The sequence below is a fragment of the Phragmites australis genome, chromosome 2 (assembly GCF_958298935.1).
Source record: "Phragmites australis chromosome 2, lpPhrAust1.1, whole genome shotgun sequence".
Classification (NCBI taxonomy): Eukaryota; Viridiplantae; Streptophyta; class Magnoliopsida; order Poales; family Poaceae; genus Phragmites; species Phragmites australis.
In genome coordinates this window covers 37,998,106-38,021,076 of record NC_084922.1, presented here as the reverse complement: position 1 = coordinate 38,021,076, position 22,971 = coordinate 37,998,106, and the positions used below count along the sequence as shown (strand labels likewise).

The 22,971-nt window shown below is 43.0% G+C and overlaps 2 protein-coding genes across 3 annotated transcripts; both read right to left on the bottom strand.

Annotated features, from left to right (window-relative positions):
* Positions 1-11,419: 11,419 nt before the first annotated feature.
* Positions 11,420-12,656, bottom strand: LOC133908693 (profilin). The gene is made up of 3 exons (XM_062350818.1): positions 12,318-12,656; positions 12,080-12,217; positions 11,420-11,961 (listed from the first exon to the last, which is right to left on the bottom strand). Exons 1-3 carry the CDS (start codon positions 12,438-12,440, stop codon positions 11,827-11,829), a joined length of 396 nt encoding a protein of 131 aa, XP_062206802.1. The 5' UTR covers positions 12,441-12,656; the 3' UTR covers positions 11,420-11,826.
* A 1,418-nt stretch (positions 12,657-14,074) lies between these two features.
* On the bottom strand, positions 14,075-17,406 carry LOC133908692 (glucan endo-1,3-beta-glucosidase 13-like). Of its 2 annotated transcripts, none has more exons than XM_062350816.1 (4): positions 17,039-17,406; positions 15,405-16,679; positions 14,489-14,519; positions 14,075-14,404 (listed from the first exon to the last, which is right to left on the bottom strand). In XM_062350816.1, exons 1-4 carry the CDS (start codon positions 17,091-17,093, stop codon positions 14,275-14,277), a joined length of 1,491 nt encoding a protein of 496 aa, XP_062206800.1. In that variant the 5' UTR covers positions 17,094-17,406; the 3' UTR covers positions 14,075-14,274. The 2 variants fall into 2 exon arrangements, with proteins under 2 accessions (XP_062206800.1, XP_062206801.1); XM_062350817.1 differs by having other exon boundaries at positions 14,075-14,401.
* Positions 17,407-22,971: the final 5,565 nt, after the last annotated feature.

Genomic DNA, 22,971 nt, shown 5'->3' with positions numbered 1-22,971 from the left:
CACACGGATCAAGGCCGCCAAGCCGACCGGGAGCATAGAACCCCTACTGACCCACCGTGCCACTGGGCCACGCCCTGACATCACGGGGGCAGCCGAAGCAAGGAGAAATGGCCAAGCCAAACGGAACTTCGCAGTGGGGGAGGTGATGCAACGACAACATGATGGTGATCGAAGGCCCCACCGAGCCCAATGCCCCCACGCACGGGGAACAGCGGTGTCGGCGCCCACCACGTGCAACCACGTCCAGCGCGCCCACTCCAGTGGTAGCATCGATCAGCACCTGCGGGCCACAGACAAGTGCCGCAGGAACCAACCGAATGATAAACCAAGTGTGGACGAAGAACAGACAAGACCAGCACAAGCCAGATGACAAACTCCATGTGCGGATTTAGCCCACAACCGATAGGATCCGGGTCGTCCGAGCGGAACCTAACTGCCATCAGTCGGATCATGGGCTGCCATACCAAAAGAAACACCGGAGACCACCTAAAAAGGAAGGGGAGGGGAGGGGAGGGAGAGGAAGGAGAAGAAAGAGAGGGAAGGGAGGCCGGCGGCGGTAGCTGACGAGGCTTGGGCAGCAGGGGCTCAGCGACAAGGAGATCCACCCCTCGCGTCGCCTTACAAGGAGGCGCCCAGGGGTTGCGTTCGAATTCTAATGGTGTATGAAGCAGGCTTCTAGGAACCGTTAGGAGGGAGAATGAAACTATGAAAGGCGGTTCTAGCGATCATACCAGCAAAGATACGACGGTTGGACGAGATTACGAGTCCTAATAATAAATTTAGGAGATGATGCATGATGACATGAATGATGGAGTCGGCGTGACCCGTCGCGGACCCACCCGTGGGCCAGGACACTCCGCTGGTGCCAAGCTGTGCTCACATGCAACTATGCTCTCATCTGTATGCATGCGCCACTAGACGTACGTGATAGCTATCTCGAATAAATGTAGCTCTAGTTAGTCTACTACCACTACTCGGGCTTTATCCATCGCTGGCTCGCTCTCTGCCTCTCCATCGACCATTCGGGGAAACCAGTTTCAGGATTGGCGCTGCTTGAATTCTGCTACAACACAAATAATGACAATTCAGTCATACTTACGCTTACCCAATGCTAGATTCCAACAATTCAGTTATGCGTGTTGCTTCTGATTGCGCACGTACTTTTTGTGCCGACCAGGTGTATAGTTTGATTTGAGATTTTTTTTTTAGTTTTTTTAAACTAATATTTTAAAAAAGCATATGATACACTAACTTTTCAATAACTAGCTTATTTTATCACATCAAAGTACATGACGTGAATCATACCTTGATCACACCACATGTGATTCACGTCATGTACTTTAACGTGATAAAAGAGGTCACGTGGCAAGACAACAGGACAGGACACCAGCGTGGCAACCTTGGTCACGCCACATACATTAATGTGACTAAGTTGTGAGTCATAATATGTACTTTGGTGTAAAGATGTTCAATGGGTCATGCCTACTATAGGCACGACACTATAGGCACGACATGAGCTCACGGGTCGTACCTGGGCCAAGCGTACGGCACAGCGTACCGGCACGGCACGACCTGCCTGAGTCAGGTCGACATGGGCACGGCCCAGCCCGGGCCGGCACGAGCATAGCCCAGCTTGGCACGATCCGGTTCAGTACGCATGGGTCTGGCTATTTTCTATTTTATATATTTTTTAATTTTATAGCTATTTTTTTTATCTATTTTTATATTTATTATCATATTTTTTTTATCTATTTTTATATATTTTTTAACTTTGTAGCTTTTTATTTTATCGGGCTGGTTGTGCCGATGGGTAGCCCATGTGCCGTTGGATCGCCCATGCCTGTCGTGCCCGTCAGGCCGACTGTGCTGCTAGGCCACAATCGTACCCGGGCCGGCACGGCATGGTGACCGACAGACCGTGTCGTGGGCCGAGAGGAGACACGCGGGCCGACACGACACGATCCGTTACAGTAGTTAGACCGTTCGGGCCGTGCTCCGAGTGGTCTATTTGGCCATCTCTACTTTGATGTGATAAAATAAGCTAGTTTCTATTTTCTAAAAATTTAGTGTCACAGGTGATATTTTAAAAATATTAATTTAAGAAGAGTTAAAATTAGAAAAACCTCTTTGATTTGCGTCTCCATTGATCGCGGAATTGGTTCTCGATCGATGACGCCCGGCCCAATACAACTACATGCACGAAGGTCGTCTGTCTTAGGGGCGGATTTGGTTGGCGAGATAATCATATTTCCGGATAGCTAAGCCACCTTAATGAGTAGTACATATTGATGTAGGAGTTTCAGCTAAATCAAGTGCCAGTTCATTGCACAAATACACTTTCCTACACTTATAGATCTATCCGATCTATTACGTTTGTACTTTTCAATTTTCATCCTCTTGGCACGAGACGGCCGGTACACTGATCCAGATCATGCATGTCAGCAGAGGACCTGAGTTTAACTAAGGACTGCATAGCCGATCGACCGTGAACCATGCATGCACCTAATCCAAACACGTACCTATCCTACAGTCACGAGAATGTACCGGGCCCGGCGCGTATTTGCACAATTTCAAGGCTTACATGGGTTTTTAGGCCGATGTTATACCGCCTTGTTTTTTTCAGCGGCGATCCTTGGCCATCCGACCGGTATCCATGACGCCATACTCTTCTTCAATCTCCCGTTCTCTCAAGCGCCTTCTCTCACCATATTGACATTGTGCCCTCTAGATACTCGTCCCCGCCTCTCGTCCACTTTACCTATTTCCGGTGACATTCCCGCCACTAGATTCGTATTGCCTGCTACCGTGCTAACCTAGCTCTACTCACCTCCTCTGCTCTGGCATCGCTCATCCAGTCGTCCTCTGCCATCTGCAGCTGGCGGTGCCCTAGCCATCTCGCCACTCCGCCCCCGCGTCCGTCACCTCCGGCAAGCTAGCCTACCACCCGCCAACCCACCTCTAAGCCTGGTAGCATATAAATCCTCCCCGGAAACCATCGTCGCCAACCTCAAAACCCTAACTATGGTGATCATCGTGCATTCACATATATTAACATAGTCGTCTGATCGTACCTACTAAATTTCAAGTATCTGAAAAATAGGAAGTGTGGGGATTTTAACATACGAAGCAGTGGATCGTCCCATCACCAGCTCGTTTTGGTCCCGTGTGTGTGGGTCCATCCAAAACTCCGTGACAAAAACACATCCACATACATGTTACTCCATCAGTTTAGAAACAGGTCGCACATTTCTTTTTGAAAATGTTAAAATTTATGTACTTTGACTAATACTTAATCAAGTAATAAGAAAATCTAGTGTATATAAATTATACAACCAAATTTACAATTCAAAATAATTTCATAATATGTAGATTTTGTAGTTATAAATGATATGTTTTATGAAAAAATCTTAATCAAATTTTAACTCTAAAAATAGAAAAAAAATATATAATTACTATGTCTAAACGAAGGAAGTACTTCAGATAAAAGCTTTAGCAAGGTTAGCAACAATGTCTAGGTGCAGTGGTACGATGTGGCACGTTGTTTTTGGCCAAACAGATAGTAGTGCGGTACGTCATCGCATGCATTTGTGCCCCAGTCCCCACGCCGAGGTGCACTGCTTCGACACGCGCGAGCATACGTCCCCGCCCATGCCCACGTATTTGGGTGCGGGCATGGATCTATTACAGTAGAAAGCAGAAAACAGAGACGGGAATAGAGAATGATTCCTCAATTAATGATAAACAGTAATTTGTATTATATTGTATATGAATAGCCGTATTTGTGACTGTTGGGTGAAGTCGGTTTGCCCAATTGACACCTATTAGATTAGTAATTGCTAATAAGTTACTTCTCTAATTATCACATAACTTGTTTTTTTCATAAAAATGTCTATTTGTAACACTCCTTCTCGATCAATTATCTATAATATAAACTTCTTATTAAAAACTCATCCAAACACCATAGAAAAATGTAAGGAGAAAAATAATATATTGATATGCTATAAAACTCCTTTAAAACTCTAAGAGAAAATATAAAGAGAAAATGACATGGCATATATTGATTATTGCTTCATTGTAAGCTCATATGAGAAATCTATATAGGAAAAATCACATTGGTGAGCTTAGAAAACAATAATTATGATCTATAGATTATATTAATACCTCTGAAAAACCTCTTGGGAAAATAGGAGATATAAAATAGATATTGCCTAACTAAGAATCTTATATGAGAAATTGTATAGAAAAAATTTATAAAGTAAAATAGTGTAATATAATATGAACATGTTATTATTCAGCAATCAATTCCCTTTGAACCTTGCAATCTCATGGTCATTGCATATTGATATCGTGAATATATTTTTGGAATGTGAAAGTTGGTAAAAACTTAGTAAATAAATATGCGAGATTATCACATGATTTAGTTTGCAAGATTTCTATCTCCCTATTATTTTGCAATTCATGAGGATAAAGCAATTTAGAAGCGATATATTTGGTTATATTGCTCTTTATGTAACATGTTTGCATTTGAGCAATGCATGCAGAATTATCTTCATAGATAATAGTTGGTGATTCAATAGAACCAATATCACTTGATTGTTGCATATGATTTATCATTCTGCGAAGCTACACGCATTCACGTGATACTTCATATACTGTAATTATTTCAGAATGATTTGTGGATATAGCCACTAGAGTCAGTTTTGAAGACTTCCATGAAATAGATGTTCCACTGTGTGAGAACACGAAACCTATTTGTGATTTGGCATTGTAGGGATCTAATAGATAGCTAGCATCAGTATATCCAATCATATTCATATCATGTTTTCTTCAAAAAAAAAGACCAAGATGTATGGTGCCTTGGAGATATAAAAAATATTCTTGACTTCCGCCCAATGACGTTTAGTTAGAGCAACGCTATGTCTAGCTAGTAAGTTCTTTACAAATGTGATACCAGGCTTGGTGCAATTAACAAGATATATAAGCGCTCCAATGGCACTGAGATAGGGAACATCGGATCCCAGTATCTCTTCTCATTCCTCTCGTGGTTTAAATGATCTTTCTCCATATCAAGAGATCGAACAACCATGAGAGTATTAGATGGATATGATTTGTTCATATTAAAATTCTCTAATATTTTTTGGGTATATACGGCTTGGTGTACTAGAATACCTGAAGGAAGATGCTTGAGTTGTATAACTAAGCAAAATTTTGGTTTACCCAAATCCTTCATTTCAAACTTCATCTTTAGATGATTGCGTGCTTCATCTATATCTTCTATATTTCTAATAATATTTAAATCATTGACATATACAGAGATGATGCAAAATCATGTTGAGGACTTCTTTATGAAAACACATGGGTAATCATCATTGTTGGAGTACCCTTTTTTAGAAGAAACCCTTTTGGTTGGTTGTACCATATTTTACCTACTGCTTTAAGTCATATAGTGATATTTTAAGCTTTACACAATATATGTTATGATTTGCATTTGGATTTAGAATATCTAGTCCTTCGGGGACTTTCATATGTACGTCTGAATTAAGTGACATATATAGGTATACAGTCACTACATTCATCAACTGTATATATAGATAATTTTGAATTGCCAATGAAATAGGTATCAGAATATGATTCTATTCATTACTGAAGAATAGGTCTCATTGAAATTAATACCAGATATATGCGTAACTCTTATGTTACAAGCCTCGCTTTATATCTCACGATCTCGTTGTTTTCGTTCTGTTTGCAGATGAAAACTCACTTGTATCCCACAGAAAAGATATTACGAGGAGTAGGTATTACTGATATGAATACCTCCCTTTTGGAGAGCGAACACAATTCTACCTGGATTACATCCTTCTATTGTGTCAAGTCCGAGCACTTACGACACTCTACCATGGTCTTGGGATTTAGGTCATTGTGAATGTCGTTTGTGTTCTTTGAGGATAAGTTGTTGATAATTATAGTCTTTCGGTCAAATGATTCTCTAGAATCCATATAATTGATGAAAATTTCATCTATCTTTTTTGACTCATCATGATTTCCAACTACGATAGAGTAAGGTGTTTCAATGACCCAACATCAATATGTGTGTGCACAACTGAGCTTACATGTGGATGTTGACCATTCATTGGATGTATAGTATCCATAGGTCTTGGGTGCCGTTCGACTTGACGTTGATTTGTATTTACTACTTTGAAGGAGGGATTCCTCTGTTTCCATGTTAGCTTGCAGAAAGCTTTGTCTTTTTGACCGTACTTAGTCAAATGGCCTTACTTTGATTTGGGAGTTGAGTAGTTTTATTTTGTACATCCACTCTTTCTAGCACATTACTAGTAGGATTGTAGGATTTAGTGGTAAATTTATTATTAATAACATCTGATAGGTTATTTGTAATATATTGTAAATTTATGATTATCTGAACTTGGAGTTCAAATTCTTGAGTATGTGGATCCGAGAAGAAAATATTTGTGGCATTCTAATTGATTTCATGACATTCTTTCTGGTATTTAAATCTCCTCATAATGTCGAGAAATGCTCCTCATCAAATACGCAATCAGCATATCAGGTTGTAAATAGGTCCCCTGTAAGGAGCTCGAGATATGTTATGATCGACGGAGAGTTATACACCAAGTAGATTCCCAATTTCTTGTGTGGGCCTATTGATGTACGTTGTGGTGGTGAGATCAATACATATATAGCGCAACCGAACTTTCTTAGATGGTAAATACTTGGAGGATTTTCACGTACTAACTGTAATGGGGAAGCTGTGTGATATGCAGTTGGTCACAATTGAATTAGGTCCGTAGCGTGTAAGTCTGTATGATCTCAACATGAAGTTGGTAAGTTACAATTATGTAATAGTGGTCGTGCAATGAGCTTGACTCTTTTGATAAGAGATTCAACCAAACCATTTTGAGTATGTACGTAAGATATTGAATGTTGAACTTGAATTCTTAGTGTCATACAATAATCATTGAAAGCACATGAGGTGAATTCAACCACATTGTCTATTCGAATAAATTGTATACTATGTTCAGGATAATGCACTCGTAATTTAATAATTTGAGCAATTATTTTGGAACAAGCATGGTTTCGTATGGATAAAAGATACACATGTGATAATCGTGTAGATGTGTCAATGAGAACCATGAAGTATCTGAATGGTCTAAATAATGGTTAGATTGGACCACATATATCATCTTGAATGTGTTCAAGGAATTTGAGTGGTTCAGTTTGGATTTTAAGGTAAGAGAGCTTTAAAATCAATTTCCCTGTGGCCCATACAATGCACACAAAATCCGAAGATTGTGAAAATTTGGTAGTATTCATGCCATGACCAAATGAATTACTGATAATTTTCTGCATCACTCCAAAGCCGGGATGACTAAGGCGATCATGCCATATTTGGAATGGGTCTACATTCTAAAAAATTACTTTGTACGCAACATGTGGTACATATTTGATATATGTGCAGTACAATTCTGAAGATAAAGAGAGAATTTTCTCTAGTATTTGTTTATCATATCTGTTATTTTTTGTAATGAGGAGATATTTGTTGCAGGGTCGTACTCCTCCGGGTCCTCATCCGATGAGTACACGGTCATCGTTGCCAGGGTGCATTCAAAGCCAGGAGGCGAGCCGTTGAAGAAGGGGATAGCACCACTGTGGGCTGCCATTGTGGGTGACAGGCTTGAGCCATCCACTGTCGTGGTGGCAGCGGTTGCCACGAAGGACCCCACATTAGTGGTCGGTGTTGTAGTCGTCCTAACTCCAAAGGAGAATGGTGGTGAGGGCAACGAGGTTAGTGGCGATGAGGGCGGTGGTAGGGCAGCATGAGGTGCTTCCCTTAAGGGTTGCAGCACGTGCAAGGCTGTTGGTGTGGCCAGATCAGCGACGGGAAGCACCACGGCACGAACGACAACGGGAACTGCGAGGACGTGGACGTGGTGGCAGAATGACGACGGCGAAGTAGGAAGAAGATGCAGTTATGCCATGAATGGGGCAAAATCGATTTGCCATGGCTTAACACTGTCGTGGAGAGGTCGTTGTGCCTCTGATGTTGTTGTGGCTAATGCCCAGTTGAGAATGAATGTGGCTGATAATGTATTACAGTACAAAATAGAAAACAGAGATAGGAAATAGAGAATGATTCCTCAATTAATGATGAACAATATTACTTTATATTATATAGTACCTGAATAGTCATATTTGTGACTGTTGGGTGAAGTCGGTTTGACTAACCGACCCATGTTGAATTAGTAGCCGCTAATCAGTTACTTCTCTAATTAATTAAATAACTAACACCAAAAGATGTCTTTTTCTAAAAGCGTCTATTCGTAACAGGATGGGCTCGCGCACATTGGCCCCACAGATCAGGACCTTATTTGTGTGAGGCATCAAGGTCCCATGACACAACGTTTCACCTATTGGTCGATCGATCGGTATCCATGGATGCTAGCTGGAACCCCGTACGTGCACCATCAGTGTACCGCAGTTGGTTTTGCGTTTAATGTGTAAGGATCAGCTCATCAGCATTCTGTCATTTCGATTGCAGGTTCATGACCAGAAGAAGAACTTTTCCAATCTTAAATCATCAGTGTACAAATCAACGTACGCATAGATAATAATTTTATGAAGCGACAGTGAGAGATGGCGCTCACATGGCAATATCGCTATGGACTTATGGAGAACCTAATCTGATCTCTGTCTTTGTCCGGACTTAAAGCAGGCCTCCTTGGATGCGGACATATCCTATCTGGCTGGTCCTGGACTGATGTGATCCTGTACAGTATCATCAAACACAGTGTTATTGATCTGCCTATGACAAAGTCGACATTAAGGCATGTACCGTAGAGTTATAAACTTTTACAGTTGCATCATATGCATCTTTACAGTTTAGCCACTGTGTTGGAGTATGTACTAGCTAGATCAATGTCAGATGAGCACTGGCTAGTTAAGGTTACAGACAGCGACTTGGATAGAATCCAAGGATCAACTGAACCTGGAGCTCCAGAATCCAATACTGCAATTTAAGCAGCAGAGCTGGGAGTATTTCGCAGGCAAGTTGCCACGGTTTTAACGGCCGGCCGACCGACACCCAACCGACACCGCGCCGGCAATCCGACTCAGCACGATGCCAGTTGCATGCTGCACGCACCGAACGCCCATTGGCTGGTTCTGTAGTATTTTAGGATCCAATGGTGGAGGCATGCAGCCGTGCGGCTCGCGCGCGAGGGTCGGGGGATGATCGCCAGGCACCGTGATCCGCAGCGAGATACGCCTGTCTCGTCTCGTCGCTCGTCATGCATCCGCCCCGCACTCCTCGGCGCGTGGGGGCCGGGCGGGCCGGGGATCCACTGGTGTGCGTCTGGTGCCGCGCGCGAGCCCGCGGCGCGGATGCATGTGGCCCGGCTGGTTGGGCGCCGCTTTGACCCGCTGGATTGGACGGCATCTTGGACCGGAACTGACTGCACACGGCGGTTGGGGTATCACGATGGACCGGCGGGTGGTGGCCGTTGCAGCCTTGCAGGTGGTGTCGGAACCGAGGTGATTTATTCGGCCGGTGGTTCGCGGTCGATCCGGATGCTTTCAAGGTTCGGATTGCATGCATGCTCGGTGACGGCTACGCTCCCCGATATGTGCCAGCGTTGGACTAACCGATCACACGCGATGATAACGAGCGAATCGATCGATGATGCCAAGCCAAGTTGATCGTGCAGTGGTCTTCATGTCGAGGCTGAACCTGAGAAAAATGGGTGCTCTCGTGGATCCGATTGCCTCACGAAAGTTCCTGAAATTGGTCCCTGCGGTTGATCCGGCATACTGTATACCGTGTATGCGTATTCGAAATTCCAGAACTTTCTGAATGATGGAGCTACCGAGGCCTCCTTAAGACCTTAACTGGTCTCAGAAAGAAGAGAGGCCTCCTTAACTGCCACTATAACTACCATGCATGATCTGCTTACCAGATTTTGCTGAGTACGCAAAGCACCCACCCAGTTGCAGCAACGACCGGCAGGCGGCAGCTGATGATCACGACTTGGATGCGCTTTGCCTCGCTCTCACCTGCTGCATGCAGAGCAAGCATGTGCACAAAGCTCTAGAACTCGGCTGCCATTTGTACTAAACAATCTATTGCCAGTTGTACGAACGAATCGACGATCACTGTAAAATGTACTGCCACTCACCAGCTTGCATGTCACGCGCAGTATAAACAAACAGCAACTTGGTACACTGGAATAAGCATCGCGTCGTGGACCTACTGCACTGGTGCAGACCACCACCGGTTCATGATATCCCTGTCGCAGAAATCGAGATAGCCCAAAATGATTTTTAAAAAGGAGCAGCAATATTCATGCTTTGCATTAACGGCGAATAAGCACATCCGCTGCGGATGTTCTTTTTGCTCTCCCCCCTTTTGGAAGTGACCAGCTTGTAAACTAGAAGTGCATAGGAGAAAGCAAAAAGTTTAGAGGGGTTATGGCCAAAAGGAAATAAACGAATGCAAAGCTAGGCTCGCTTGGTGTCAAAGTGATCCTGACCTGAGACAGTGCGATGTGTGTTTGTTTGGAAGGACAATGTTAAATAGTTATGTACTTATGGTCATCCACGTTTTTAAAGATAATACTATCTAAGTCACATGTTTGGTTAGGTTCATGAAATGTGCCAACTTGATGTTTGGTTGGAGAGATGATAGCGGGTGGGATAAGAATATTTAACTAAATTATATTTCTTAATTTCAAATATTAATAGTTAATCATATACCAATTAACATGCATTAACACTTATTAATGCTAATCTTACCATGTTAATTACTAATTAAAAACAAAACATGATAATTATCACTCACGGTACTCTAATCAACATACTAAACAACACACTAACAATTACCAACTATAATCTCGAAGTAATAAATACTAATTTGTAATGTGACATGCTAATAATCACTATTTTTTTCCTCATGATTAAGATTAGACAAGGCCAATGGCCTCATCAGGGAAAAAGGTGGCTCACTTTATTCACATATGTGAGTAATATTTTTTGAATGGCCTTATCTATTCATCCTTCGACCAAACAACTTAAAATGTTAATAGCCATATCCCACTCACACTTATCTCTCAAACCAAACACACCTAACCTCCTAAACATTGCCATGATTTTCGCCACGCCTGAAGTCTGAAAATTTATTGGGCTCCGTTCTTTCCAAACCTGGCCACCCGTCAGAACAAACAAAGCCATTTTCAGCCCAGAAAAGTTCGGCTTAGCTACACATATTCAGGACATAGGCCCAGTTACGTGCTTATAAAGACGATCATTTTTTCAACAGCGATGTGGATCCAAAATCCTAAAGCCGCTGGAGTAAATGATACCATCAAACACACAAAATTCCTTAAAAAATGAAGACATAATATTTCTCTAAAAGTCCAAATCAATATCAAGTAGTTTCCCCCTTATTTTCGCGCTGCGCTTTGGAAAATTGGATGAGACTGTAGGAAATACATATGTATTCTCGTATTACAAGTAAAGCATGCCAAACACATATATATTGTTCCGGGTTCACAACTCAGACGACAACCCAAATGGAAAACAAATTCACAAAATTATTTGCCAAAACGACACCAACAAACAGGGGGGGGGGGGGGAAGGGAAGAAGAAAATCTCTGGGTGATCGGCGACGGGCGGGGCCAGGGAGGAAAGAAGTGCGGGAAACCGCAATCCCATGCGTGACGGCGACTAAAAATTAAGGCATAGAGACTACTACGTGCTGGTGGTTGTGTCGCGGTTGGCTGCTTGAACCGTGGACGTACGGGAGATGGATCGGTTTTACAGGCCTTGCTCTACGAGGTAGTCGCCGAGCCTCTCGACCACCATGTTGCACTGCCCGGGGGTCATCGGCTCGTCGTAGATGCCGATCACCAGCGCCTGTCCGGTCTTCTTCACGGTGACGCCTCCCGATCCCTGCAAAGGCAGAGCACAGCGCAGGTTACACTTCAGTTCGCCTTGCACAGCGGCAGGATCGATCAGGCGGAGAGATCGATCGAGAGGGCGGCATATCCGGCGATGGGTCGGCACGTACCTTCTTTCCGCGGATGACGGCGCCGGGCTCGCCTTGGATGACCATATACTTGGTGGGGCCGAGGAAGAGGCCGGTCGGGGCGAGGAACCCGGGCTCGTCGAAGTCCTTCATGATGTTGGCCATTTCCTCGGGCTTGAACTGGATCGGCCAGATCACGCACGCAGAAAACAGCGCGTCAGCCGTGATCGATCGGTCGTCGACGCGAAGCAAGAACGAAGGAACGTACGAAACCACTTACCGACGGGAAGGCGGCGCTCTGAGCCCAGACGGTGCCGTCGTGCCCGATGATGGCGGCAGAGGTGAGGTGGTGGCCCTCGATCTCGCACATCAGGTGGTCGTCCACGTACGTCTGCCACGACATCTTCGCGCCCGGGCCTCGGCTCGCCGCGAACCAAAGGGACGATCGAGGCTCGCCGGTCTCTGGTGGGGTTGCGTGTTTGCGCGGTGGTGACGCTCACGTAAGTGTGGTCAGGGGATGGTCGTGGTATAAATAGATCGAGGGGTCGGGGAGAGACCCGCGCGCGCGCGCGCGCTGCGAGGTGGAGGACTGGATCGCCACTACTTCCTTCCGTCGCAACCACCCGTTCCATCTTCAGCTCGCCCTTCAACCTCGCCTCATTTGGTGCGCTGCTCGCCACTGGTCGCGGCCCCACGACAGTGAGATAGGGCTGTGCGTCGGGCCTGCAACTCGTACGGCTGAGTGGCTGGCGGGCCATCCGAATCTCACTTTCCAGCCGTCTGCACGACTGCACGATGCCCCCACTCTGGCCGAAAGCGGTCGCCAAGCTGCCGGTGCTGGGCTGGGGTGGGCTTCCTAAGCCCATAAATTCTGGTTGCCTATCCTAGTTTTACCCCCCCCACCCCACCTCATTTTCCCTTTTCTAACTAGTTGAGTGCCGTGCCTTGCAACAAAAATATAAATATTAAACGTGTTAATATTAAATATAAATTTAAGATATAGGGATGTAGATATATTACGGGAGCGTTGCAAAACATATACGTTGGAAACGTTACCTTAGTTTGATTTAGATGGATAAATGGATAAAAAAAGATGAGAAGATTATCCGTTAATTTTTCTCTTAATTTTTTTATTTTTGTCAGTAAAACGGGAGCTATACATAACCGGTAACGAGATGATGAGACTGAAGGACAAGGATAGATGATAAAAGTGGATAAATTATTCGAGTTTTAAGGATTTTTACTACTACTTCTAGTTATAAATACTTGTTGCTTTGACCAAAATCCGTTTAAAATTTTAAAACTTGACCGTCAATATTTTCTAGAATAATTAGTTTAGAAACATGAAAATCATGTGTAAATTTATCTTAAAAATACTTTCATAATATTATATTTTTATTAGGTATTATAACTATATCCTAATAATGGTCAAAGTTGTACATCAAAGACTTAAAAAATAAAAAAAACCATAAGTATTTGAACCCACTAATATTTCATATAGTAGAGATTAATTCACAAGTTCATGAGTCTAAGACAAATTGTTTATGCTACATCTTGTATTGCTTAAAGCTTACACGGAGACACCCTGCTCCTGCTACTAATCCTGTTTAGTTTTACTGCACCTTCCTGATTTCACATAGATCATCGACAGCGAAGAAGCATCTATACAGCTCAAAAGGGCGCATCAAGAAACACATAGAGAACGATAATGAATAATAGGGCATCACTGACAACTGACTCTGGGGCTTCATGCAATCTATTGATGGTTCAGCTGCTCCACAAGGATTTGCCCGAGTACTCTCAGTCCCCACCTTATTATTCTCATTCACTCACTCTGTCCCCACAAATGTGTATTTCAGGCTTGCAGAAGAGTATCCATCGCTCCACACTCGATAACCAGCAGTACTATATTCTCACATGCTAGTATACTACCAACTCGGAAAAGTAGAACCATGGAGTTGCGTTTAGCGATACTATGATCGATGCAAAATGCAGCGAGGATGAGAATAAGAGACACCAGCACTCCAGCAGAGGATTTCAGGTTCTTAATGCCAGCTGATATATAGTCTGCGCAACGATGTACATCTTAAACTGACTAGAGAATTCCTACTGCATGATACGGTTCCCTACTGCTAGTCTACTACTCATGGCAAAACGGAACATCACTGGTTACCAGCATTAGGCGATTAGCCTTCCACCTTTCATCCGAAAAGACTACCAAGAGCGTTCTCCATAGATCACAGTACCACTGCAGCTATCGCAACGGCCAGCATGGAGACCAAGGGGGTGAAGCATTTGGCCAATGGTCGTGGACTGGAGTCGGTCAGAGCTGGAGGAGATGTTGAATTTGTCGTGCTCATCTTACTGCTTCGAGATAGAAGAAAAAGGTGGTAATATAGTCAGTGAAACTGTTTCTTAAACTAGAACAAAGAAATGAGAGTTTTTTCGTACCCGGCAGCCAAGTAGACACAAGTGTCATAACCTGCAAGCAAGCAATACATAAACCATGAGAAGCTTATTAAACTGGTAAGAAAAGGACCATACAGTAGGCCTTCCATGTTATTATTGTACAAGCAAGCAAATCCAGGTAGCAAAAAAACTACATCTTAACAGAGCTTATAGAAGAAAACTGGAGCACAACGGTATCAAGGGAGCAAATTATAATATCTAGAAAACTAGTTCTCACTTCACGGTGACAGTATTTTTCTAAGATTCTATACACCAGCAACTTACCAACAAATAAACTATACTGAAATATTAATTCCAACATTCTATCATAAAAAATTCCATTATTTCATATGCATAACGGAGCATAAGTTGATCGATCCACGACTCCAAGTCAACTACCAGAAGTTAAGATACTTCGAAAATTATAACAGCATCAGTAACCGCAAGTCTTTTCAATACTTGAAGGGTTAAAACATGTGAATACCATCAGTTGTGATAACATACATGCTGCATCAAAAGAATTAATCGAAATTAATAATGCTCATGCTTGTATTCCTAACTTCAATGACCTATGCAAGAAGATGAAATGGAGAAAAACAGAAAACCACAGGTTGAGAATGCAAACTCGCAATTGGTTGCAAGTAAGCAACTGATTCTCAGAAACATATCAACAGTCTAGTAGCAAAAGCACCTCATCAACATGTAATTAGTTATTAGTAAATACTAGTAGCACTATACCATATGAGCAGCTTATCTATCATTACAACATCACTTAAAGGACTACACATAAGTGTACTACCGTAATCAGAATATATGTAATGCCACAACGACACAGGGTTGTAAATGTAATGGGAACGATTGTCTTGCGATACAGGCCCATAGTCACATAAGTACATGGGTATTATAAAATGATGCTTACTTGGATCTTTCGTCGTTCGCATTCCAGCACCACCAAAGTCACAGGCCACAACGTTAGCTCCATTTTGCTGGTAATAGCTATTGAATGCATATGAAGCATGGGAAGCCAAAGTGTCAGGCTGGTAGCAGGGTTGGCTCGGTTGAATAGCAGAACAATCGACGTTGCCTGGACCACATGCCCAGTTCAGGCCATTCTGCATATCCGTCTCCGATGCATTAGCTGAAGCAATACACCAGGTCCCATTTGAATTTGTGATGTTTGCTCCAGTCATAACATCCACATTGCCTCGGCCAGTCCAGTCAAGGCTGTAGATAGAGCTCTGGTCAGGGAAGAACAGTCCCCAGTTCCTCTCCGACTCGATGCCAGGTTTCCTGTTCTCATTGAACAAGGAAAAGATGTAGACATCGATTTCTTCCCCAGGTTTCGCTGGCGTGCCGCTGTCATTAACGACATGACGTATCAAATTGGTATTGTAAGTCTGAGCATTGTCTGGAGTCGCTCCGGTCTCCTTGGCTGCCCCTTTGTTCGGCCACCCTGACTCAGTGACCAAGATCTTCAGAGTCTTGAAGTTCAGAGCCATGAGCGCAAAGAAGATGGAATCGACCTGCGCGTCAAACATGTTTGTGTAAACCAGTCCAGTGTTTGGGTCAATCACATCCTGAGACTGCGGCGAGAACAGCGCATAGTTCAGGGACACATTGCTCGGCGAGTTCTGGTACGCATAGTAGGGGTACAAATCCACCATGAACGGTGCCTGGTTCTCGACAAGGAACTCCAGCATAGGCTTCAAGAAGTGGGCGTAGCTGCTGTTGAACGCCCCGGCGGATGGCGGGAACGACCGGGACAGTATCCCGAGCGAGTGTGTACTGGAGATGGTGATCTTCTTGTGCAGACCGACCTTCTTGAGTGCGGTGTGCACATTGCGCATGGCCGGTACGACGAGTGCGGAGACGTTGACGGGGCTCTCGGTGACCTCGGCGCCGACGGTGATGTAGGTGATCATGGTGGCAGGGTAGTAGGGGAGGATGTTGTTCTTGAGCCAGGTGTCGACGTTGGACTGGTACTGCGCGAAGGCGAGGAGGTCAGAGTTGGGGACGCCTACCATGAGCTCGACGCCGGTGTTGGCGAATGCCTTGATGACGTCGATGTTGGTGTCGTAGATGCGCACGTACTTGATGGACTGCTGCTGGATCAGCTGCGCCACCTTGTCCGGCGCCGGCAGGTCGTCGGCGTTGCGCCCGTAGCAGACGCCAATCTTGCCGCCGCGGCAGTGCCCTGCGATAGTGCGCATTTGCTGTTTCGATTATCTCCAACGCAAACATAGCAAATGCAGCTATTTGGTTTTGAAAGTTCTATTTTTTTTTAAATGCAGTGATCAATCTTCAGTTTTTGGTTCTCGATGGAAACAAACAAACATGCTAGCAGGATCAATTAAAATAGGGGCAATACAAATGGAATATTTCCCCCAAAAATGCTTAAGAACATGCAGCACAATATCCGGACAAAAGAACTAGAAGAATCGTGTCCTTTTCCTCGAACAAGAAAGGCATCTCGCGGTCCACACATTGCTAGCAATACTCACAAGTGAGCAACTGAAGCATCGAAACATTGAAGAACGAGAAGGAGCAACTCACCGACGAGAAGCAAGAAGAGGAGCACAGGGAGCGCCAGTACAAGCCGCCGTGCCATTGCCGTGAGAACGCCGGGCCCTGGTACCACCTCGGCGCCTTGCTCTCGGTGTCTGCGATTGCGGTAGCAATGCACGGCTGCACGGCTGCGGTCAGACTGTCGAGGCGAGGAGGGGAGAGAGGAGAGAGGGAGGCGAGAGGACGACACGAGACAGTCACGGGCTGACGAGTTACGAGGGGCGCAGCCGCTGAGCCACTGCTGTGCAGAGAGAGAGAGAGAGCAGAGCAGGGCGTGCAGGGAAGCGCGTGACGGTAGCGGCGGAAGCGGACGCGAGGCGTGGGTTGAGCGCGTTTAAACAAGAGCGGCTCAAGTCCGGAACAGAAACGGAAGGAGTAGAGGAGGGAGCGAGGAATGTTTGCTGGTAGGGAAATTCTAACATGGACTGGGACCACACGGGCTCAAGCGGGCCCCACATGTCGGGCGCTAGGAGATATCGTAAAAAATGACTTTAAGAGTAAATGCAAAGTTTAACTGAACTAACTACTTTTAGGACCGGAGGTGCAAATGCATTTGAATGTAAAGACCGAGGCCCAATTATTACTTTACTTTTAAGAACAAAGAAGGGAGGATTCGGAAGGATACTTTTCTTATGGAAAGAGTTTATGACGTTGTGCTCACGCCATAAATTCATGTTCTCAATTTACGATACTACATTAAACGTACAGTCCACCTGCTTGCGGTGTGCGGTGATTCAAGTTGAAAACTGAATACTCCCTCGGCTCATAAATACCATTAATTAATAATAGTTCTTAAAATATTTAATTTTAAAATTTTAAAATCGTATATGTAGATTTGTCTTTAAAATCGTTTTCGTAATATCACAAATTAAATATATTTTAATAAAAAATAGTGATTAAAACTACACACTATAAACCATGTTTTATTCGAAACGAAGTGTATTTATGAATTGAGAGTAGAAAACAGGCTCTTTGTCCATAAAGAGGGTGTTCATCGGTTCATGCAAGTGCAATGCGATTAGTGGCGACTAGGGATGTCAACGGGGAAATTCCCCGCGGGGAATGGGTAACCATCCCCACCCCGATTGGGGGAAATTTTCCCCGTCCCCGTCCCCGTCCCCGTCCCCGCTCGCGGGGGAGAAAATTCTCCCATCCCGTCCTCGCGCGGGGAAATATACCCGACGGGTTCCCCGTCCCCGTTACGCTAGCACGATGAAGGGCCTGCTGGCTGACGGGCTTTGATGGATTGGGCTTTAGTTGGGCCATTTCTTGCATATATGGGCCATGGAGAGTTTAAATATTTCGAGGAATTATCCCCGCGGGGAAACGGGGACAGGAGACAGGGAACCGTCCCTGTCCCCGCCATACCCGACGGGGGAGAATTTTCCCCCATTAAACCCCCACAGGGGGGAAATTGGCCCCATCCCCATCCCCTAATAGGGGAATTCCCCGTCGGGGAACGGGGATCGGGGCCTCGTTGACATCCATAGTGGCGACTGGGAACTGGAAGGGGAGACCCGAGAGAAACACGCCAGACCATTTTACCGAGGCATCGAGAAGGACAGGTCGCATTGGTAAGGCCAGTCCACACCAGCATGCTGTGGGCCCTCTATCGGCAAAGCTGGCGCCGTGCTCTCTTTCTTGGCTTGTTGGGCCTTTTGTGTATTTCTTTTCGGGAGCACAAATATGGAACCCCGTGCGAGACCTTTTTTTCGAAACGCAAAGAAATGTGGAGGGCCCACAGCCACAGCATTTGATATGTTTGGTTCATTGTCAAAACATTTGTTAGCCGATGATATAAAAAATGTGGTTACATATTTTCATTTTCCGTTCTTTAATCTTGTGGTTATCTGCCACTTCTTATTATAGCATGCTTTAATGGTCATGGAGTGAGAAAATTATGGATTTTTTTCCCGAACCAAATGAGCACTCATGATATGTTTGGTTCATTGTCAGGCACCCACCTATCTTCCACACAAGTCATAAAACGAAAAAAAAAATCATTTTACTCCCTCAACAAGTTGTTTTGTTAGAACTGCCCCTCAAACAAAAAAACTTGACTAGATTTAAGCAACCGAACTAATCAAATACGGTCAATTTACCCCCCCCCCCACTAAATACAATAATGAATAATTCTAAAAAAAATTGTAATATAGGGTTTAATGTCTTGTATCATCCAAAAAAATGAGCTTGAAACAAAACTTGTATGAGAAGAAACAAAAAATACAAATCTTATTAGGGGTAAATTGACCATATTTGAATTGTTCGGTGAACTAAATCCAGTCAAAGAATTTATCAGGGAGCAATTCGAATAAATAAGATTGTTGATGGGAATAAAATGGATTTTTCCCAGGATGTTTGCATGCTCTTTGCAAGAGGTCTGAGACAAATCTTTTTAATCTTGCAATGTTTTCTCATTGTAAGAGTGGTAACCGATTTGTTTATTTTTGTCCACAAGTTAGAGGTGGCTGACTGTAATGAACCAGTTTACCTAGAAACTTATGCTACTAATCAAAATGCACAACATGCTCTTACCCGTCAGATGGAAGATCCGCTAAGATCATCCTCAACCGATTTTCGTTAGGGTCTAAAATCCCTTCATAAAGTGATTTTCGTTTACTTCTGCGCTCTAACGATTTATCTTCACGATTTTCGTCACAGAGGGATTTCCAAAGTCATTCCTTTCAGGATGGATTTCTCTCTACTTTCTTTTCACGAATCTCTTTGAAGGAAAATTGTTGGAGATGAGAGAAATAAATGAATCGAGAATAAAATGAAGAATCAAAAAGGAAATGAAATAAAAGAATTGTGATTAGAAATAATCTAAACTTATGATTTCGACCAGAACCAAGTGCCTCTGGTAAAATAGTTTTTCTAATTCTTGGAATTCTGGATCTCGTAACTTTGATACTTGTTAAAACTATATTCATCAAAACAGTTACAGAAGTTTAAGCGGTAATTTTATATAAAACATTACTCTACAGAAGTTTAAGCGGTAATTTTATATAAAACATTACTCAAAAACTTTATTTATACAGTATATTGTAACATTGATACATGGAGGGCTGACATCGAATGTCACTTCACTGAAAAGGTGGTAAAGTGGAGTAGCAAATTAAAAGAGGAGAAGCAGGACAATATCGTACTGCCGATACGTTTTTTTTAAGAGAAAGCCGAGTTGTGTATGTATGTGTGTGTCTATATATAGGGAGAGAGAGTATTTCCTCCGTTCGGATTTAAGGGACTTATTTGTTTCGAGCTCAAAGACCAAAGAAATAGTAAAATTGATCTGAATGTCTTCACTGATTCGTTAAATATGCATGCAGCTCACTATAATCGTCTCGCATCTCCTCATGCAGCACATTCAAAGTCTAGTGCAGCTGCATGCATGCCTGTGTACCACCAAATCAAGCTACTATTGCGAGATGTTTAGCTGAAAATTTAGATTGTTGCCTAATGCAAATTGCCGCCAAACTAGTTCAGCTGAAAAATTAGGTTGGCACCTCATGCAATTCCATAAGTAATTTCAGCCTGCCGCCTAATGAAGATTCAAATGAAAATTTAGACTATGAGTACCCGCCAAGTACTGCCCTATAAGTATGGTCATGGTGCATGACCAACACACAAGACAACATCAAGAGAAGCAAGAAGAAATAGAGCAGTAGAAGTCTTAAACAAAGAAACAATGGAGTCTATAGTGCCAGATCTCAATAAGCCATTGCCTAAAGACAATGATAACCTAGGTAAGTTACACCTTTTATTTTTTTATTTTTTGTCCTTTGTTGAGTTTGAGTAATTAGGCTTCATATTTTTCACATCATACATAGATCTTCTGGGCCTAAATGATCCCATACCTGAACTCAATTTTGGTAACAATATTAACCTTGGTACGCTTCAACTTTCGCTGGCGGAGTTTTCGGCCACATCTCGGCTGGCTTCCTTCTCGTCGTTGGCGTCGTAGGTAGTCTTTGGGCACCTCGCCAATGATTTCTTCCTTATCTCCGATGTACTTGTCGATGGAGTCCGCGACCACCTTACCGATGGGTTCTTTCACCATCTTGACCACTTGCGGCATTCTTCTTCTTTCTTGCCCAGTGCCAGTGATGGGCTTCTTTAAATGGACCATCGCGATGCTACAACATGCATGCATACATGTGTGAGTGCAAGTGCAAACCCTTCGGGAAGCAACTAGAAGAGTAATTAGCATGCGCATGGTTTATGAGGAATATAGATATATATTTTTGCTTTGGAAAATGAATACGCCTAACAAATCTGAAAAACATCCAGAAAATATATGCCCACTAAATTTGAACAAGCGTCCAAAAAATAAATACGTTCACTAAATCTAAATAAACGTTCAAAAAATATATACCTACTAAATCTGAACAAGCGTCCAAAAAATAAATACGTCCACTAAATCTGAATGGAGAGAATATTAAGAGAGAGAGCTTTGAAGAGGCCGGAACTTGCATAGGTAATGTATTGGCCTAACCTGCAAGCTCCGGCTCCTACTAGATAATTCTGGCCCACACCGTCACGCCTCCTTCAAATTTCCCCCTTTTCTGGGGAGCGGAGACCATATATTGGCTCATCTACTATGAAGTATTGAAGAAAAGAGTCCATATTCTGTAACCCTGGCTCGCATTTTTTTCCCGTCCGTTCCTCCCTGCTTCTTCATTTTTTGCTGTGCTACATGTTAATCTGGGCAGCGGACGTGCAGAGCTGAACACTAGAAGAAAACTCTTTCCGTCATCCGCAATGATCTGTCCAATTATCTACCAAAGTGGAGTAGTACGTAACTAAGTATGACATAACTTTAATTGGCCGAAGTAGCCAACCCTCCCTATCCATCCGTCTGGCCAGCACAGCCGTCCACGCGATAACGGGCCAGCTTCGCCGGCGGCTCGTGCTGCGTTGTGCGTTCCTACTTCCTTCCACCAGTCAGTCGGCCGCCACCTTCCCCAGTCCCCGCCTGATCCAATCTATTATAAGTAACTATATATAGATAAAGATGTAGAGTAAATAAAAACTCTGGTTGTTTATTTATGAGATATTTACGTGTTTATATATATTGAATGGATATATAAAATGATATGTCTGTTGAGAAGACATTCCTTCTCAATAAATCTAACTTTTAATAGTTAATAAATTAATCATATAGTTAAACCTAAATGTTGCCTCTTCACTAGAGATAGTTATTTCACAACACTCTTTTTTGATCAATTTAATGATCTGCATACATCACGTAAAAACTCCTTTAAAAACTCTGTAAGAAAAACTTGAAGACAAATATAATACGTTGATATACTGTTAAAACTCCTTTAAACCCAGTGAAAAAATAAGGAGAAAATGATATAACATATGTTGATTATTGCTTTAGTGTAAACTCATATGAGAAAATTTTAAAAGGAAAAAAAACTCATAAGCGAGTTTAGAAAACAATAGGTATGATTGTGGATCAAATATGTCTTTGATACCTAATTTAAAAATTTCAGTAGGGAAAATAGGAGATATGATATATAATTTTATGTAGATATTATCTCATTAAAATCTTTTATAGCAAATCTTGTAAGTAAAACTCATATAAGGAAAAAGAGTATAATATGATGTAGGAACATGTTAAAATTCAGAAGAAAACTCTCCTGTTCCTTGCAAATAACGAAGTCATCGTATACTAATACCATGAACATATTTTTTGGAATGTCGAAGTTGGTAAGGATTTTGTGAATAAATCTGCGAGGTTATTGTAAGATTTAGTTTGTAAGATATTTATCTCTCTATTTTGTTGTAACTCGTGAGGATAAAATAATTTAGGAGCAATATGCTTAGTGATGTTGCTCTTTATATAGTCTATTTGCATCTGAGCAATAAAAGCAAAATTATTTTCATAGATAATGGTAGATGATTCAATGGAACCAATG

Excerpts from the sequence above, each read along its gene's own strand:
- LOC133908693 (XM_062350818.1), bottom strand. The coding sequence starts at position 12,440 with ATGTCGTGGCAGACGTACGTGGACGACCACCTGATGTGCGAGATCGAG. Across the intron at positions 12,218-12,317 it reads AGAGCGCCGCCTTCCCGTCG|TTCAAGCCCGAGGAAATGGC; the intron begins GTAAGTGGTTTC and ends TGGCCGATCCAG. Across the intron at positions 11,962-12,079 it reads CCGTCATCCGCGGAAAGAAG|GGATCGGGAGGCGTCACCGT; the intron begins GTACGTGCCGAC and ends CTGCCTTTGCAG.
- LOC133908692 (XM_062350816.1), bottom strand. The coding sequence starts at position 17,093 with ATGGCACGGCGGCTTGTACTGGCGCTCCCTGTGCTCCTCTTCTTGCTT. Across the intron at positions 16,680-17,038 it reads CCTCTTCTTGCTTCTCGTCG|GGCACTGCCGCGGCGGCAAG; the intron begins GTGAGTTGCTCC and ends GCACTATCGCAG. Across the intron at positions 14,405-14,488 it reads TGTGTCTACTTGGCTGCCGG|CAGTAAGATGAGCACGACAA; the intron begins GTACGAAAAAAC and ends TCTATCTCGAAG.